Raw genomic sequence first — 20741 nt, 5'->3', positions numbered from 1 at the left:
AAACTTGAAACTGCAGGGAAATCTTTGTTACAGAGAATCCAGTAAAAAGCTATTAATGGCATTGAGGCTGTGTCTGCCACTTCATTGCTGTGTATTTTCAGACATCATTGCGATTTTTCAGAATTAAATTAATTATCTTAATGGAGTACTTACTTGCTTAAGTTTAAAGTTCACTCCATTTTAATGTTTATTTTCTTGAATGGCCCATCAAGGAAACAGGAAGAAGTAGTTTATTTTGTATTGTGGTTTGAGATAAGAGAGGCTTTTGTTTGTTATTAATTTTAAGTAAGGCACCCAAAGATAATAAAGGCCTAGGAAGGATAGCGAGAAGAATTTTGCCATGATACATATTTTTCTCAGCAGGTCTTCCTAAGTGGTGGTTATGTAGTATACGTTTATTTTAATACTCCAGTCTATGCCCTCTTTAATCCTTTGGCTTGATCTTTGTTTTGTTTTTCTTCTAAAACATATATATATATATATATATATATATCCTGCTAGTTTATAATGTATCTTAAATTACATCAGTAACAAATCTGTGTTATACTGTGTACTCTTAATACACATTTCCCTTCCTTTTGGTCTTTAAAAGGCAAGGGGTTTTATGTTTCTTAGTGGGACTGTAAGATAAAGTAGTGAAGTCTTGGCAGGTTAATTGCTCTGCAGTTAACACAGATGGGGCAGAGGGCAGAGGGCAGTTTTGACTTAACCCTGTTGGGAAACATCAGTGTGCGTTCACTTTATCGTAGGGCAATCCATTAGATTATGGTGCTCTCAGCTGCGTGAATACTAGTCACGGAAACCTTACTCCTTTTCCGGGAATCCTGAGTTCCTCTGTTGATAAGAAGACTTAATAGAAATAATATTTTTAATGAATTTTTGACATTTAATAAGTTAAGGTCATTTATTTTAGTTGAGAAAAAGGTAAAGTTCTACTTAGCCATTGGTGACTTACTGCTGTTATTTAAAGAAGATGTTTTCTAATATGTTTTATTGACTAACCCTTATCAGTTATAAAATACCTGCTACTTTAGTTCTAGGCTAGTTCCTAAAGTGAAAATTTGCAAAGAAGCTTAAAAATGACCACTAAGTACAGAAAGGGGTCTCATTTATTCATGTATACATTTTAAAGCCTACTGTAATATTTTAATATCTCTAGCTTACATTTTTGTCTCATTCCTTTTGGTGACTTAATTTCATTTTATCTTATAGTTTAATATTTTTGAAACACTTGATAAAAATTGCTCCCTTCTACAGGATGCCTGAGTATAATTTTTCTGTTTGATATTTTGTATGTATATAAAATGGTGACTGATAAACATGAATTTATGGTAGCTGCCTCTCATTTATTCTTCCTTAAGATCAATTTGCCTATAGTTTGGTTGTTACCATTCATAAAATCTTTGAAAGGACTTTATAATTTTGGTATAGTAACAAATGGAAAAGACTCTCTAAATGCAGTGTTGTATGCTGGTTTGGATTCTGGGACAGAAAAATGACATTAGTGGAACAACTACGGAAATCTGCATGAAGTCTCTAGTTTGGCTAATAGCAATGAGCTGATGTTAATTTCTTAGTTTTGATAAATTCTGTGGTTATATAAAATGTTAACATTAGTGAAAAGTAGGTAAAGAGCATATGGGAACTCTATATGTAGTAGAAGCTTAAGCCATTAAAAGCTTTGAATATATGTAGAAATATGACCATAGTTTGAGTTCATTAATTAGTTCAGGGAAAGTTTAGTGGTAGTTATATTTAAGCCTATTTATAATTCATAATTAAGAATTTAAAAATTAAAAGACCAACAATAAAAATAAATGCACTTTTCATATGAGGGCACCAAGTTCTGTATGTTTGATCACTAAAAATATCAAATTTACTCATTTTAGATTATCGCTGCTTAAAGTATCCAAATGAAGGCTTATAGTACAAGCAGCGTTTTTATTTCTTCTAGTTTAATTTTAAATTGAAAAGATTGAAACATATGGAAAAAAATACAGTCAAAATTCATCAGTTTATAAAATCAGTGCTGATATTAGTTGGTAATCTGTTTGCATACCTACTAAGTGTGAGAAATATCTAGGCACTGTGGGAAATATTTTTTAAATAGCTCTAATTAAAAGGTATGGCATACACAAACTTGTGCACACACACACACGTAGCACATAGATATGTATTTAAAAAGTCTTTTTTTGTCTTAGGTTGTTAAGTATCATAATGGTATTGAGGGTCAGTGGTGTCAGAATTGAGAGACAGTGGTGGACATTACTTTGAGCCAGGGTGATGAGAGATGTCTTCACCGAGAAAGTAGGCAGGAGTTTAGCTTAGAAGGATGAGTAGAATTTATACATGTAGAGACAGATGAGAGAGTACTCTGTGGGTGTGTGTTGATTAGTAGTAAAACTAAGCCCTAGTTTAGATGTCTCACTAAATAGGCTGGTGTTACGGGCAGAGAGTTCCCTGGATGGTGTTACACAGTAGAGTGGAGTTAGGCTGATGGTAGTTTACGAAAGGTCTTGATTGCTAAGAAATTGGAACTTTTGTTTTTAGATAAAAGGGATCTGTTGCTTTTGGAACCAGAGAGTAACTATCAAAGAAGTATTTTATTTTCAGGAGTATCAGGGTTTTGTATTGAGTTCTCACTACGTTTAGGGAACTGAGCTAGGTGCCAGGGGTACTAAGAGGCCTGCGACTGGTCTCTTCTCTCCAAAGTCTCACAGTCTCTGGCAAGTCAGGATCTTCTAATCTATAAACAGATGAATAACAATACCTTTACAAGATAATATATGCCAGTGAATAATACAGGGAGCCCTATAAGATATTGGACACTTAGATTGCTTGGAGAAGGCTGTAGGGAACAGGTGAGACATAAGCTGAGCAGAGATAGGTGAGTACAACTTAGAGAAGTAATGTGGAGGTTGTTCTAAAAGGTGCAGAAGGATATGAATTTAGGGAAAAAACCACAGGTAGAGAATGTCATGTATAACTATGATTTCTACCTTTGAAAAGTTCTGGTCCAATGGAACGATGAGTCGGTGCTTATTTTTTATCCTGTAGGAGAAAAGGAATAAAAGTGACGCACTTGAATCTTTAAAGGTATTGGGTTTTGGCTGAGGGTTTTTTTTTTTTTTTTTCTTTTTTTCTTTCTGACAGGGTTTTACTCTGTCATACAGGCTGGGATGCAGTAGTGCAATCGTGGCTCACTGTCATGGCTCACTGCAGCCATGACCTCCCTGGCTCAGGTGATCCTCCTACCTCAGCCTCCTGAGTAGCTGGGATTATAGGTGTGTGCCACCATGCCTTGCTAATTTTTATATTTTTAGTAGACACAGGATTTTGCCGTGTTGCCCAGGCTGATCTCAAACTCCTGGGCTCAAGTGATCTGACTGCCTCAGTTCCTAAATTGTTGGGATTACAGGCGTGAACCACTGCGCCAGGCTTTTTTTTTTTTGTCTAATGCAATAGATGTGTTTTTAATACTATCAAGATAATGTGTGAATATTTCAGGGTCTGCAGTTAGCTAGGATTTGTGAAATGTAGACTCATAGTGCTTAGAGTCTAAGAAGGGAGGTAAGAAAGACGAGCATGCAGGATCTTAATAAATGCCTGCCCATTGACCTCTGATCTAAGGTAGAAAGTGACTGTGTGTCCAAACCATACACATGGTGTATTAGGGGAATTTAGAGGAGAAAGAATTGGAGCAATTTCAGTTGAACAAGATTTTGAAACGAATTTGCCATATATTTACTTCAAGTCCCTATTTTATTTTCTTCATAGACATTATTTTCTGCAGAGTTAGGAAATATAATTGTGTGCGCATACTTTTTGATCGCCACTGAATAACAGTATGTAAAGAATTATGAACATGATTTTGGCCACTTAAATGAAGAGAATCACCTTATCTCAAAACTAACCAGTTAAGAATAGCTTCGGCAGGACTTGGAGCATGGGTGGGGCTTGGTTGGTGGAGTGTCTAGATGTGGCTCCCATTTTCCATTTTCTGCTTGTAAACTTACTTTTCAAAGTGTTCATACTTTATTCTATTGACTATATTTTAAGTGCATGTAGCCAGAACATAGATGCAGGTCAGTAAGAGAAAAGAGCTAGTTAATAGTGTACATGGACTTTTGTGGTCAAACATAGGAAGACATGCAGGAGTGGAAGAAAATAAACCTAATTTGGAGAGGAGAAAAAAAGGTCCACTTTTTTTCTCTGAGGTATTAATAAAAGCATTTCAAGATTTTTCTTGGTGGAGTGATCTCTCTCTCTCTCTCTCTGTCTCTATCCCTGTCCCTATCTCTAGATATTTTGTGAAATTTTGCTTGGAAAGAAAATTACAGAAGGGACTATTTGGCTCTCATAGGTTAGGCCTGGAATGTGATTTCTTTAAAGGCAATAACTAAAATTCAGTCACTACAAAATTTCACCTGAGAATTACTCAGTACTTGTTGTCATACAGTATTGTTAAGCAGGGTTTGAGTTGAAGGGATTCCTACTGAGGAATGCATTTAATGTCCTTCCTTCACCACCAACTCTTCCTCTCCTCCACTTCCCACTCAGAAGAGGCAACAAGGCTTGCCCACCGCAGTTCCTGTAGCAGAGTTTGATGTAGCCTCGGCTGAGGTCAAGCACACCCATTCCAGCCTCTTGAGGGCTTTCTCTATGTGTTGCCAGTGTGCTGGTAAAAATGACTTTAAACTCTTGTCAGCGCAGTTACTGGTGCATGCATCACAGTCCCACTCAAATAAACCTGTCACAACACAGAGTCGGCCGCTAGAGAAGAGTACAAGGGCAGGCCTCTAGCTTTTCATTCGAGCATCACTAAACGTGCACAGAGTGCCCAATTATTTCAGCATTATTGAGCAAGCCTACAGGAGGACCCAAGCCTTGCTACATTAGATTTTCTTTAGTAATTTGCTCAAGTACCGCTGAGGACACTTAAAGGGCTTAAAACGGTGGCTGCAACCAGTTTCCTTTTCTGGGTTGTTAATTCAGGTTTTCTCTTTCAAATTAACTCTCCCTGCATGCTGTGCAGTGGTTCTGGGAGAACTGTTTAACACTAATTTTCTCAATTTTCAGCTCTTTTTGTTCAACATAACTGCTTTAACAGTTACTCACGTATATGTTTTGATTAGAAACGTATGATCGTGAGGCCTTATTTTATTTTTTTGAGATTAAAAAAGCCTTTTATGAGGTTTGTTAAATATGTTTGAATATCAACTATTGAAAGTTACTTACATAATTTCACTTAATTATTACTGATTTTGCATGTGCAAAACCTCCAAGTATAAGAAAGATAGCGTTTATTGACTCTACAGCTCCTTTGCTCCTTCCCCCTTTTAAAAATAGGTATGTTAATGATAAATCTTGCATAGGTGTTGGCTTTTTTACTGCCTATTTGTGCCTCCTTTCTGTTTCTGTTGGGGCAGGGGTTGGATATAGGGGGCAAATTCAATATCTGTGTTTAATTTTTCACAGCAGCAACAACTCCAGGCCCAGCATTTATCACATGGACATGGTCTACCCGTACCTCTGACTCCACACCCTTCAGGGCTCCAGCCCCCTGCCATTCCACCCATCGGTAGCAGTGCTGGGCTTCTGGCCCTCTCCAGTGCTCTAGGAGGTCAGTCCCATCTTCCAATTAAAGATGAGAAGAAGCACCATGACAATGATCACCAAAGAGGTGAGTGACTGTCTTGGGATGCCAATCTGAGATAACCTACCTGCTGCTGAGGGTAGGTTCTGGATGCTGTTGTTTATTCTCTCTGAATTTAGTTTTACCGGTGACTAAACAATGGATTTCTACTGGAAGGTAAATTAATTACTGCAAGTAGTCAGTTGCCAAACGATATTCTAGTGGTTGGCAAGAGCTAACGTACTCCCCAGAAGCAGAGGGGCCTGTTTCTGGCTATTGCCTTTGATTTCTTGCTGCCTCCTATGTTCCCCAGGTCTAAATCAGTAATGAAATCCCATGATGCTCTGTTTGAAGTAGCGTGTTGCATTAATAGTTAGTTTTGACTGAATTTATTTTGGGGAATGTCTTGCTGATAAATGCTCACTTAATATTTGACCAAATCAATTATTATTTATAAACAAATGAGCCTATATAGAGCAGTAAAAATCTCACAGGTAAGAAAATAATTTCAGTAGTCTTAGTAATTAAGAAGGTACAGACCAAATTAATGAAATCTGTTGGTTTAACTGTCTTTCTCACCCAGTCTGTTTAGAAGCATGAAATTAACTAATTTCTTCCTATAAGACTAACATAATTGTTTATGCAATTAATTGATTTAAAGGCCAGTTGTGCTCCTTCTAGGTTGATTTCCTTCCTCCACTAAGGTAGATGATGGTGCAGAAACATTGTGATGTGACTGTTTTTTTTTCTGTGGTGCTTACTGATAATTTTTATTAATGACAGAAATGCAGATGAAAAAGTCTCTCCCAGCATTCCTTTCTGGGAATTTACTTAGCTCATGGGTGGTTCATTGGCTCGAAGGGTATGGGTCATAATTAAAAGCTCATATCCCCGTTTCAGCATCCTTACTATGAATTAAAATATTAGGTCAATGATTTTTATCTCATATGCATAAATGTCCATCTCTGATATTAGAAGCACTGTAATTTGTCATCCAGTTATCTTAATGCTATGGTACAGAGTTGATGCATGATTCTAAACACTTTGAAAAAGTCTGTAAGGAGCACAGATAGTAAGAATGTCCAACTTTGGTTCTTCTGAAATTGTATCAAAGGTAGATTGGTACTATATGAATTTGGTTGTGCAGTATTAATAATTACCTTTACAGCACAGTTGACCTCTGTGTAATGTATTATTTAGCAGAGATCAAGTTCGATAAATTAGTATGATTTTATTTAAACTAACTAGTACTTTTCTTTTCTTCTTCCCACCACTTTATCTTCTTGTGTTGCTGCTGTTTTGCATATAGACAGAGACTCCATCAAGGTAAGACTCAAAATTTAGACTGAGGAATGGCTTAAAAGAGCTGTAAATGATTTGAATGAATCTAGTAAAGAATTCTTTGAGATGTAGAGAATGATTTCACTGGTTAGTAGTGGTTAACTGCATTTTTTAAATTACTTTCAGGTGTGTGGTTTTTTTTTTGGTTTGTTTTGTTTTTAAGGTCCCATTTCTCTATCAGAATCAGATTTGTTGACCCAGGTTGAATTGCAAGATCTGGCTTGCATTGCTCATTTTATTATTTGCTGTGTGAAAAAAAAAAAAAAAAAAAAAAAACTACTTTTCTTCACTTAGGCTTTGGCTGTAAGATAACAATGAAATGAATTAATAAATTGATTTGTGAGGAAATACATATTAGTTTCACATTTGAGGAAACAGTTCCAACTTACAAAATTTATCAAAACATTTGTTTAAGTGAATGGTGCATTTTTTATTTTTCTTAACCACTGGAAATAATTTTCTCTTTTAAATTTAAGTGACTTTTTTTCACCAACTTTTCTTTTAAATTAACATTATGATATCTGGTATAACAAGTTAATTCTCTTTAGGTTTTGCATCTGTCTTATCTGCCTTTTGTATCTCTTTATAGACAAGTTGTAGGGAAAGAGGATAAGTATTTAGGGTCTAATGATTTGGATATGCTTCTATACCTCCAGAATGGGATATGCTAAGGATACCTGAATTTATTTAGTAAGCAAACAAGAAAAATAGACTGCCATGGCAGGAAATGAGTAAAGCATGAAAATTGATGTGATCACTTACGAACCAGACACAATATAAATACACCGTTGTAGGCTGGGCGCGGTGGCTCACGCCTGTGATCCCAGCACTTTGGGAGGCCGAGGTAGGCGGATCGCAAGATCAAGAGATAGAGACCATCCTGGCCAACATGGTGAAACCCTGTCTCTACTAAAAATACAAAAATTAGCTGGGCGTGGTAGCTTGTGCCTGTAGTCCCAGCTACTCGAGAGTCTGAGGCAGGGGAATAGCTTGAATCCGGGAGGCGGAGGTTGCAGTGAGCCGAGATAGCGCCACTGCACTCCAGCCTGGCGACTGAGTGAGACTCTGTCTCAAAAAATAAACACACACATACATACGTACATACACCATTGTATTATGCATAATTGTATTACATATGCCATTGTGTTACTTATTGGTTAGAAGGAAAGGACAGTTCTCAACCATTGGCCAAGGTACAAATGCTGTCTATTTCTTTATCTCTTACATCAGTTGAATGTTTTGGAGTATAGGTAGTTATATCTTGCAGTTTTTAATGGAGCTACGTATATGAATGCTAAAATTTTCTCCCAAAACCACTGTGCCAGCACTGAATGCCTTTTTACTCTTTGTCATTTTACAGTGAAAAGGAATTTTTTTTTTTTCAGTGCCCTTAAGTAATGGAAAATAAAACTTGAGCCTGTTTTACCCTTCAAGAATCTTTGTAATTTGAAAGGGCATCTGCACTTCCATGTAAATGTCAACATTTACAATTAGAACTGAACACATTGAATTATTTAATTATGCATTTGCAGTTGTGTATTTTGTTGTATCATATCCATATCAGTACCTAGATTAAAAAAGCATTCTTAATCAAAGTATATTAAGTGTTTCACACATGTGTACTTAGGAAGTAGTAAGTAAATGCAGTGACTAGGATTAACTGATACCAGCCTTTGAAAGCCTGTCTAGTTATTCTGAGGTCATAATATAAACATTCCCTACCTTCTTATTATAAATATATACCTTTAGGCAGTCCAGTGAACTAAACAAAAGCCTCCACTCCCAGAAGACTGTGAAAATATTTATACTTCAGTGCACACTTTTGTGTCAATTACATTTTCTTATTCCCTTGTGCAAGAGTAAGGGTGTGTTTTGAAATCATCTATAATCATTCAGGGTGAGCCTGGAAATGAGTATCTGTATAGCTAGAAGCCAGGGAAAAACAAGAAAAGCTGATGATTTTGCCTTGATTTATTATGGGATGGCATCTATAAATAGGTGTTTTGGTTGGGTACCATTCTCAAATTTGAAGTTGTGTTACATCAGGTCTGGGGCTGTACTATAGTTCTACAAGGTGAGATAGTTTGCTTATTTTTCTGAATGTGTTCTGTGATGCTCAGAGAAGCAGTTTTAGTTGCTTGTTCCATCGATCGCCCTCCCATAAGTGGTTCCTGGTTAAGAGGGGGCTTTTTATGATTGTCTGCTGTGTGACTCTAGATGGTTTTTATCAGCCAGAGCGTGCCAGTTGCCTGCAGCTGGAGTCGAGCTCGTATGAAATAATTTATTTATGCAAGATAATGCTCCTTAACATTTAACAGGTAATGAACGTGACATAAATTTCCTTCTTGCTTTTAATTTTTCCCTTTCCTCTTCTAATGTGCAAACAGGCAGCTCTGGTACTCTAAATAATAAGTAATTTTTGGCCATCTGTCAAAAGGAAATTTCAATACAAATTTAAATTAATGGTGCCTGAAATTTTTTATAGCTCCTCTAAAAGCCTCTAATGTGCAGAAAATTCTGAATCTGCTGGTAGTAATTAGTGTTGCATGTAATGAGGATGTGGGCAATCTTAGACAGCCCCAGTGGAACATTTTGATATGGTAGCAAAATTTTGATTTATACAAGGTTGTAGATGGGTTTAATTGTGAGAGACACTTTAAAATGTTTTCTTGATGTTACAGATTGTTAAACAGGGCAGATTTCAGAACAGCTTATAAACTATAAATTTAAAATTACTGTAAAGATTTAAGTAATTAAGGTACTTTACCTTTAGATGCCAAGTAACATGAAAGAAATTCACTTGTTAACATATTGGGCCTTTTTTCTCCTTTGTCTTTCTCTTCTGGGAAGTTCTGTGGCCACCAAATTGCACGCGGTTGGCTTTATTGATCTCTTTTTCTGTAGCTCCTGTAGCCAAGTTCATTCCTAAGCCTGTTATTTGCAGACCTGTATCTGAAGTTTTTCAACAAAGGTGGAGAATGTAAATATGGATCTAAAGGAGAAAGCACTGTAGGAGCCCAAGAATCAATTTCCCTGGTGATGAGAAACTAGAACAGTGTGTATTGTAAGGCTGTTGAAGTCAGGAACCAGGGCACCTGCAGCCTTCCTTGCTTGTCACTTGGCTGTCTAGTGACTCCATGTGCCCAACAGTAGGTCCCACATTTGAGGCCTGAAAATGGCAAGAAACACAGACTGTGATCCACTCGTACCCTTAATGGTAGGGCAGAAATCCCAAATTTCTCTCTCCAAAAGGAATCCAAAGTAGGTTAAGTGGGAGTGTTCTCACCATCTTATGGAGTATGGAGAACCATTTCTCTCATCCCTAGAAAAGGCATAAGTGACACTAAGGAAGTGTTTTCTGAGGTGATGGAATCTTCCATTGCCCACCCCTTCTCATTTAGGGCTGAGGGGTAAAAGTGATGGGCTCTAAAATGGTGTCAGAGGGGACGTTCCCACGTGCTGCCAGGAGCTTCCCGCTTGGTGGAGGTTCCAGTTCATTAAGAGGAGTCAGCTGCCGTGAGTCACTAGGTTCCTCATAGCACTCTCCAGTTTTTTTCTGAGTGACTGAAATGAGGGTAGTGATTCAGAGCTGTGAAGGCCCAAATTGCCTAAAACTTGGTAAGAATCTGAGGTTCAGAAATTGTCTTATTTCCCACTCCGTTCCCAAATGTTTACATAATTCCAATCTCAGGTAGCAAAAAGTAGGCACCAAAATCAAGACCAGCTTACATATAGGTAGCAAAATTCACTATCACCAAATGCTGATTAGCTGCGTGGCCTCAAGCAAGGTGCTATTATTGTGCATTCTGTATTACTTTGTAAGTCCTTTTTATGTATCTGCCTGCTTCTCCTGTGTTTTATCCTGAGTGCAATAACCTTCTCAAGTCACATCTATGAGGGATTTGCCTTTTTTATCTGTAAAATATAGCAGAAGTACCTTTTTCCTCTGTGCCTATGCTTACCCAGTACAAACATTTTTTTCCCCTCTGAGTGGTGTTGTTTTTATTTTTGTTATTTCATTGGAATGTCTTCAAGCCCAGAGTGCTGGATGCATCATCAAAGTGTATGATCATTTTTAGTGACTTGTGCAGTGCCAAATTGATCTCCTAAAACTCTGTACTAATTTAAAATGCCAAATGCAGTGTTTGAATATGTTTCCACACAATCCGCCAATATGGAACTTTATAGTTTTTGTAATTTTTGTTGGCATAATGAGTATGGATGGTGCACTTTATTTTTTTAATTTGCATATAATTATTTTTTAGCTAACTGCTTTTCTGTGGGTATATACACTGTTTTTTTCCTGTGCAAATTCCTTGATTTTGTTTAAAGGTTTTTATAATGATTCACTCATTATTTGTGTTTAAGGCAATGCCTTTTTATTCTTCTGCATCTATATTTTGGGGCATAGATGACTAAAACATCATACATTGCTTTTTTCTATCCCCCAGTTATTCTGTTGACAATAAAGGTTTATCAGCGGAAAATTAGAATAAGGTTGTTTTTATGTTGAAATTGAAAGGCATGATTCAGGCCAAGAAAGCACTTTTGCCTCATTAATTGGGTGTTACCGGTAAATGTGGGTTTTTAGCCTGAATTAACAGAATGATTACTTCATACACCCCTTTAAGTAGGAGTATTACCGTTTGGGAGATAACTTGGTGGGATAAATTTGTATTACCCCAGACTTTAGAAGTACGTATTATAAAAAGGCAAAGGCATAAAATAACAGAAAGCTAGATTAAAAAGGGGGGAATCAGTGAAATCCACAAAACACTAAAGAGTGTTTAAGCAAACAAAACAATCATGGACTTTTGGTATCTTCTATTTTCCCCTCCGTAATCAGTAATCTGAGAAGAGAAGTTGTCTAATTGAGGGCTGCAGCACTTCAGCATATCCACTCTAACCTAGGGAAAAATAAGGTGGGTCCACAGTGTCCACTCAATCCTGCTGCTCTCCTCTGAGCAACCCCCACTGAATGTATAGCTCGTAGGTTAGATTTTGCCGGTGAAGGTAGGTGTTACGCTTACCGTTATTTCATACATGAGGAAAGGTTTAGAAGTGTGAAGGCCTGTCAAAGGTCACATAGCCAGTGCCGTCCTCAAAGGAAAGCTCTTTGGGTGACCCAGTTTCATTCTAAGTTATTAAAAATCTGAAACACACTACGAAGTACAAATAACTCCCCCATACACCCAGCAACTAGGTACAAGAGCTATCAATATGTAGCCATATTTCTGTTCTTTTTCTTTGCTGAAGTATTTATATGCTCATTTTGCTCCTGTGTACTTCAATATGCAAAATGAACACATTATCTGAATAGTGGTCCCTTTTTTAAACGATAACCATAATGCCTTTAATCACTTAGTAAAATAATTCTTTGATATCTTCTAATACCCAGCTTATAATCCAACTTCTTTGATTATTTCAAATAATTGGTTTACTTGAAATGAGATTCGAATAGGATTCATTTTATTTTGTTGTGATCTCTGTTAGGTCTCTTTAAGTCTTTCTCATTAAAAAATTTTTTGTTTTTTTGCCGCTCCCTAACTCATAATTTCCTTCTCATACTAATCTTCGATTTGTCCTCTTATACAATTCCACAAAGCAGATTAAGATTCTTCCCCTCAAGAAGCTAAAACTTTAGGGGAAGAGAACTTTACTTAGTTAGGGCATGGGGAATCAGGGATACCACCTAATAAGGAAATAGAAGTACTTAATATATTTTTAAAGTCATATTTTAAAATATGTTTTAAAAAGCCTATCTTGAGCAATACTGATCTAGACAGTGGATTTGTATTTCAAATACATCATAGCCTGTGTTTCAAGGTTAAAGAACAGAAATAGAACTCTACGTTTTTATGGTCAGCATACATTTCTAGATATCTTACTCCCTTGATTATTGGTAAAATCCATTTCATTGTTCATCACCAGTGTATGCAGGCAAACCTAGACTTCATTCTCCTATCCCATTCTCCCATGATAAGGAAAAGGCTTTTCCTGGTGTAATTCACCATGAAGTATTCTTGACACCACAAGGAAGCACACTGAAACATTTAGAATATGAGCCATTCTGTAAGAAGTCTATGACAGGTGCTTCAGCAATCCTCTCTCCCACTAGGTAAGCTGAGTATCACTGGAAGTCACTTAACCTCCATGGATCTCAAGGCTGTAACTCAAAGCATTCTTCCAAGTATTTGGAATGTAGCTATTTTCTTATTTGTTATTTAGGCCTGTCCTAGAAACAAATTTTGAAATAAAAATCTTACACCATAGGTTATGTTTCAGCAATAAAGTTGGCCATATGATTAGCCAAGTGGACACAATGGTTAGAAGTTGAGGAAATCATTTGACGGGTTGGGTGGTAGGGTGATAAAGTATGCCTTTCAAACATTTAATGTTATAACTCTTTCAATTTCCCAAAATAAGATGGTAATTTGAAATTAAGTGTTGTAGCATTGCTATTGCTTTTCAATTATTTGTTTACAATACTTTTAGGTATTTATTTCTACCATGTATTTTACTATTTACAGTTATCAAGGAACAATTAAGAAGTTTTGTTCTGTGAATCTATGATGCAGTAATTTGTTCAGTATTAATTGATACCTGCCTCTAGGCATGTAAACTGCATGAAATGTAACAGGTGTCCTAATTCTAGAAAATGTGTGGTAATTGTTTGTTTGTCAAACAGATGAATAAATATCTTTAGGGCATAGCTGGTCCTCAGGTGGTGAGCATAAATGGAGTAATGATGTGACTCGGGGAGACAGGCTTGTTTTGCAGCACCCTCCTCCACTGATTGCTGAAGCAGAACAAATATTAATTAACAGGGGCGGGCTGTTTGGCAGGTTGGCTTTCTCCAGCTGATTTGGCAAAATGGTTTAATCCTTTCCCTCCATAAACCAACCGTCTTAGTTGTTAGACAGACATTTTCATACTGATGTTTAATTTCTAATTTTCTTAATTAGGATGAATTTCATCCCTTGCAAAAATATTATAACGTTTATAGTTAACATTTTTAAAACTTTAGAGGGGCCTAAGATTTAAGTGTTAATAGTTGGCACTTGAATTTCAAAAACATTTGTTTCTCAAAATGTAGATAATTCTTCCAATGGAATTATTCAAAAGAATTGTTCACCATCTTTTTTTGTATTCTTACAGTAACACTAACTGCCCTCTGGAAAAATTATAAAATCACTCATGGGGTAGTTTAATACTCTTACTTCTTGCTTTCTTGAATTATTTCTGCAACACTTTCCTCTGTCCAACTTACGTATTTTGTTCTATGGTGATTTGAAGTAGCTCAGCTATCTTCTGGGTTAAAAGACTCTCCACGCTTGGGAGCCACCACTACTAAGGGCTGTAATTTTGGACTTAGAGAGTCATATCTGATTACTGCCATGGCAACTGCCTTGTGAAAGCGTTGAAGAGAATTCAGTCTTCACGAAAGAGTAATAGAAAGGAAGTTTGCTGAGGGGCTGAGTAGTACTTTCTGAAAGAGTTTTTGATTCTTTTGAATAAGGTTGCTGTTAAATGAAGATAATACAGTTATTTCAAAACTCAGTCATGCTGCTTAGACTTGGCAAATCAAAACTTGAAATGTTAGAATTGAATACTTAGTTGTTTTTCTTTGAATCTAAATATTGAATAAAATAAGTCACATTACTTTAACTTTATCAGATTATTCATTATTTAGAACCAATCCACTTATTTTTGTATGTGATAAATTATACTGCTTTAAAAACATTTTAAGCTGAGCATACTAGTATTGTAATGTAAGAAATTCGCTTATTTGTGATAGTTGCAATTGGTGGTTAAGTACCCCCCTCCTCCCAACCCCTGGGTTCAGTTTTGCCTCTAGTTTTACTTCACTAGAAACTGGAGAACAACACACACATACATGTAATCCCTCACGTGCTGTCCACCTTTCTTCCCTCACACTGTTTAATATTCCATCCCCTCTGCAACCACTAAATGTTCCTGAAAAGCTTACACTTTCCCTCACCTCCCTCCGCCTTTACAGAAATGCAGGCAGTGAGGTGGAAGTTAAAATGTCTTAAGTATTCTTGTCGTAAGTGAACTTTCTAAGATATGGTGATAAGGGTGAGCATGAGGAATTCTTTTTCATGGAAATGGACTCATTATTTAGTTGTGTCATATCCTGAAGGATTCTTGAATCTTCTTTTTTAAATTGCTACTTTTCAAGATGCTGACTTCAAATTTGAGAAGAGGGCTGGGGGAGGGGAGGTAAACAAGTTAGTGATGCCACCCAGTGAGAGAAGCCAGTAGGCTTATATAATAAGATCTCCTTTTTATTTATTGCTTGTTATGGTCATTTTAATTATTCTGGAGAATTTTGAGAGTTCTATTCACTTACCGTTTTTTAAACTTCTGTTTTCGTGAGCGACATTTGGCCTTTTGAACAACAAAATAAAATTGGAAATGCTAATGTTTTGAGCCAACTAAAGGAGGAAAATAAAAATGTCACCATGGTAACAAAGCTGCTTTCTAGATGGTTTCCTAAGATATGCCTGAACTAGAAGCAGATGTCTGATTTGAGAATCTTGCCTCCTTCAATGTAAACAAATAACTTCTGGGCAGGTGTTGGAAATAATATGGAAATCCTATTAAGGGGCCCCGGGTTCCTGTCAGTCAGGAAGCCCGTGCCACAAAAGGGCTGGTTGTCGCATAAAGGAGCAGAGTAAATTCTCATTAGGCTTGAGCTTTTCCCAGGAAATGATTGTCTCCGTGTGTTCTTTCTCCTGTGAATCTGAATGTAAGCTGTTGCTTCTATTGATCTATTCACTGGCTTTATTTTTCTCCTCTTCATTCCAGATCCTCCCTCGCCCCCACAAGCCTGTGTTCTCCCCCTCACCCACCCCTTCCCTTTAGATTAACACTTGATCTGTGCTACTGCTCTGAGAGTTGTGACATTTGTGATTTTAACCTCCCAACCTGGGTGGGGGTGGGGGTGGAGAAGGAGGAGAAAGTTAGCCTTGTTCCCTTGGCCTTTTTCACAAAGACTCTGGCCGATTTGAACTGGCACAGCTAGCAGCAGCGGCAATCATGAAGACCATTCTGTGTACATTTACTTGAAGTTATGTTTTTTATGAATTAAGCAGAAACTAACAGCTTGAAGAGACAGCTTTTTAGGAACTTTTAAAAACATCCATAGTTGTCTGGTAAGCCTTTGAGGCTGCCCTGTCCAATATGGTGTAGCCACCAGTCACATGAAGCTATTTAAATTAGTTAAAATGAAATGGAATTTTTAAATCCATTTTCCCAGTTGCATTAGCCACATACCGAGTCCTTAGTAGCCACACGTGGAAACTGCCAAAACGGCAGAGATACAGAACCTTCCCACTGCTGCAGAGAGTTCTGTTGGATCATGCTGCGTCTCTGACAGACTCTGATGAGGCTTGCTGCTTCTGCGTTCCTTCTGGCTAAAACTGACTCCTGATACTCAAAAGCAAGGTTCCCCTGGTTTCATAGAAAACAAGGCATGTATGTATTTGGTTTTGAGTGGTTGATATGGTTAGCTGCACTAATATAGTAGTGACCTTTAAATGGTTGTAGATTTTTTTTTTTTGTCACGGAACAGGTTGAGCAATATAAACATGGGTCTTCCCAAAATGGACCCCTAAGAGATGCAATTTAATGTTTCTAGATAGAAAGTTGTGGCAGTTTTGGGGGGAAGGGAGGCATGCTTGAAAGCTATGCATAAGGGTGCTCTTTATAATACTCAGAAGGTTAAATGTGGATAAACACAAAACAAGGCTTCAGAAAAGCCACACTATTATTATGCAGCGTTTCTCGGACTATAGTCCCCGAGACGCACTTCATAAAGCCAATAAAGCGCGCACTGGTGGTCTCCCGTTGCCCTAGCAACGGGCCATGGGGCACAGTGTATGTGAAATGCATGAACATCTGTGAATTAATCTTTTTTAGTTTGTTCTTTTCTTGGCACTGATTGGACCACTCGGGCTTGTGCCTGTGACACTGCGTGCAGAGGGGTAATCTGGAGCAGTCCCCAGGGCCTTGCCCTAAAGTGGATGGTGGAATGGAAAGTGAAGGGAGATTTATCCCGGCAGTGCATTCAGCAGTGCAGGGATTTAGCCTGACAGCACTCTCGGCGGGATGTTATTAGCTTACTTTCTGGTGCATGGGGAAATGAATAAAAAATTTTCTAGTAAATCTGGGCATTATTGGGTTTATTGGGTTGCCCTGAAAAAATAATCTGCAGAGAAAATTGAAATAATCACTTGTGTTTGTACCATAGTTATCAGGACTTGAAAGCTGAGTTATTCCACATCCTTGGCCCAGCCCCCGCCTCAGGGATTATAACCAAACCATATTGGACTGTCACTGCTCTGAATGAGACTCCTGAATTGGATGCGTAGGCTGGAATCTGTTTTGATGATAAAATCTGGTAGTAACCTAGTCTGACCTTATTTAGGGACATTTTAAACTAAGCTGGTGACATTTTTGCCTTTGGGAGAATAGAGCAAATAATGACTAAATACGTAAGCATCCGGGAACAATACTTTGGTTAGTTAGTTACTCCCCACCCCTGACCTCTTCTGTTCTTTCCCTCCTCCCGCCTCCTGCGGCCACTTCTTCCCTCCCTTTTTTCAAAGTGCCATCCTCCTAGACTTCAGCGTGACTGTACAGACTGTGTTCAGTTCCTCCTGTCAATACCAGATGTTCACTTGTAAACTGTTTTGCTCACCCTCGTCATTTTCAATTCCCTTCTCTTTTCTTCCTTTTTTCTCTTTGTGCCTCCCTGTTTTTTCTCTCTCTCCATTCTTCCTTCTGGGTCAACCCTCTTTCCTGGGGAGAAATGAAAGAAGAATATTACACATGAAATGTTTCACCATGGATGTAGTCTATTTGGTTAATATTTAGGGTGAAAATTTCCTTTATAACAAACGTAATAAAACAAAAGTCTCTGCTACGTAATAGTCCATTTGATTTGTTCTATTGCATTAGCACTGAAAGGTATTTAGGTGGGAAGAACTCCTTGCCAATTCTGTATATGTTTTCCTCTGGATATTAAAAGGGCACAGCTATACCTCTGTAGCTGAGAGATTTTTCTGATTTTTTTTGTTGTTGTTGTTAGACAACTGACTAAAAATTATTTTAATGGTTCCTGACTTTGAAACCTGTTGGTATTGATAGATGAACTTGCAGTCTAAATAAAATATTTAAAGTTAGTCAGTACGTATTGATTCAGCACTGGAGGGCAAACAGGCCTGTACTGCACTGGGGGTGCATGGTAAAGATTAGATACAATCCCTTCCTTCAAATCATTTTCCTATTAAAATACGGAACTGCGATATGCTGCCTTCTGAGTAGAATAAAATATATTAATGGATCGTTCCTCTTCATTTCTCAGAGCTTCTGGTGAGTCCTGAATATTTTCAAGTGTGCATATAAAACCAGTTTATGATGATTGGAGGACTAGCTCTGAAGGCAGTCTTCCCAGGAAGCTGCCAGGGCTGATGGGCAAATACATGCAAACATGAACCTTTAGCAAACACTGACAGTAATGCCAGTGGCAACATTCTGTCAACTCCCAATCTGGATATGGGCCTTTTACTCGAATTCAGAAAGTGTTTTGTAGGAATCAGCAAAACAATTGGACTATCGAGCTAAAATATTTATCATCTGATTTTTTGGCATTTGAATACCCTCACTTGCTTTTCAGGTGGTTTCTCTGTTTTAAAAAGAAGTACATAAATTTTATTTATTTTTTTGCTGCTCCCATTTAGCTCAAAAAGAAGGTATTTTCTTCTTTCAAGAGTATTTTTAAAAATTGCCAACTTTCTAGTTTTGTTACTTGAAGCCAGAAGTAGGACAGCTACGCAGATTATTAGAGACCTTTTAAAGGAAGTAAAATTCTCACATTATGTTTTCTGTGTCTTGGACTAGTATTTGGTTTTTGAAAGCACAATTATTTATGCCAAGAACTAAAAATCTGTAAACCCTGGTGGTAAAAAGTAAAGATTCCACAATTACAAGTGGCAGTGAGTAAACTGGCTATAGTGAAAAGTGGGAATGAGGTGGAATGAGTATGAATCTCTGCTGTTTCCTTCATCTGTGTGTGTGTGTGTGTGTGGTGTGTGTGTGTGTTTGTTTGTTTTGATGGAGTCTTCCTCTGTCACCCAAGTGCTGGAGTGCAGTGGCACGATCTTGGCTCACTGCAACCTCTGCCTCCTGGGTTCAAGTGATTCTCCTGCCTCAGCCTCCCAAGTAACTGGGATTATAGGCACGTGCCACCACACAGCTGGATAATTTGTTTTTTGGCATTTTTAAGTAAAGACGTGGTTTCACCATGTCGGCCAGGCTGATCTCAAACTTCTGACCTCAAGTGATCCACCTGCCTCAGCCTCCCAAAGTGTTGAGATTACAGGCGTGAGCCATCATGCCCGACTCCTTCATCTGTGTTTAATAGTTTCTTAAAATCTCCGTCATGTTTCTATGTACTAGGCTGAGATAGCCATAATTCTTGAATTTTATTTTTAACTTTTAGACTCTTACTGTGTTTTAAAAGCAATAATAGAAATAAAATCAGCACTTTAATTAGTGTTGTAGATATGTGGATCTATAAAAGTGAAAATGTTTAGGGGAAAAAAATGTAGCTTGTTTTCTTAGACACACAACATTACATGGAAACATTTGGTGATTGCAGTGGCTTCAGCATTTTAAGACTGGGCTACCAAAAACTGTACCTGATACTTACCTGTTGGGCCTACCCAGGGCCAGTGAAAGAGTCCAAATGGAGGCACTTATACCATATACCGAAGTATTTAAAAGTTATAAATCCAGTAAATAAATACACTTTAGTGATGACCTGAAAGACCAGGTTGGAATTTAAAATTCTCAGGCGCTCTGTTCATTGCTTTAACCATGTGCGCCCTCACATATTTTCTTGTACACACCCTAGTTCTCAGAGAACTTCATAGCTTCGTCGAACCCCCACAGCTACCCCCAGATCTAGACACACTCAAACCAGCAGCTTGATCTAACGCTGGGAGACCTCAGGAAGAGGACTGAGTAAACCCTGAAAGTGGGCCTGGGGTGTTTGGGCAGGGAATTTCAGGATCCTGAGTACCCAGCTCATGGTATAGAGGCCACAGACAAAGGCTGTATGGGCATGTCCCCTTGGTCTTATAGGGTGGGGCTCAGCCAACTGAGGGCCAGGGCCCACGTCAGGGGCCCTTCTCGCCAGACTGCTTGGTTTGTACATGATTTCATAAGCCATACGCTTAAGAGGAAAGAAAAGGAACTTAGAACTGTTGTATCTTAAAATAATTTTTTGTTAAATAAATGGTAACATTTTTAATCAAAATTCATCCAGGCAATTCTAAAATATTACATATATATATATATATATACACACACACACACATATATATATATATATATATATATATATAAAATATAAAAGATAATCTCTAGGAACAGCTGCTTTGACACTGTGTTTTGTAGTCTGTTTACATATGTCTATGTTTTTAAAATACTCCATTAAAAATCCTAAATGCATATCATATCTATTGGAAGTGCTTGTGAAAGGAAGGTGGGTGAGGGGCTACCTTTTAAAGTTGAGCAAGGTAAAGATACTGGAGCTTCGAAGTCAGGACTTTCTACACGACCCCCACTGTCAATCTGGTCCACATAGTAAAGATTGGACGCTAGTGAAAATGCCAGGCAAGGGTTAGTCCTAAAAGGATTAGTCATGAAGATTCGAGATTCTTAGACTAAAGAT

At 37.7% G+C, this 20741-nt stretch overlaps 1 protein-coding gene across 23 annotated transcripts in view; it reads left to right on the top strand.

Annotated features, from left to right (window-relative positions):
• The window catches only part of LOC117098431 (transducin-like enhancer protein 4), a 157632-nt gene that overhangs the window by 74446 nt on the left and 62445 nt on the right, over positions 1–20741 (top strand). For 13 of the 23 annotated variants that reach the window (XM_033237003.1, XM_033237015.1, XM_033237018.1 and 10 more), the window contains 2 exons: positions 5479–5683; positions 6945–6961. In XM_033237003.1, coding sequence (XP_033092894.1) covers positions 5479–5683; positions 6945–6961 — 222 coding nt within the window. The remainder of the gene's footprint in view (positions 1–5478; positions 5684–6944; positions 6962–20741) is intronic. The other 10 variants (XM_033237019.1, XM_033237007.1, XM_033237022.1 and 7 more) reach the window with 1 other exon arrangement.

The sequence above is a fragment of the Trachypithecus francoisi genome, unplaced genomic scaffold, assembly GCF_009764315.1.
Source record: "Trachypithecus francoisi isolate TF-2019V2 unplaced genomic scaffold, Tfra_2.0 Lachesis_group16, whole genome shotgun sequence".
NCBI classification, from domain to species: domain Eukaryota; kingdom Metazoa; phylum Chordata; class Mammalia; order Primates; family Cercopithecidae; genus Trachypithecus; species Trachypithecus francoisi.
This window is presented reverse-complemented; position numbering and strand designations above follow the sequence as displayed.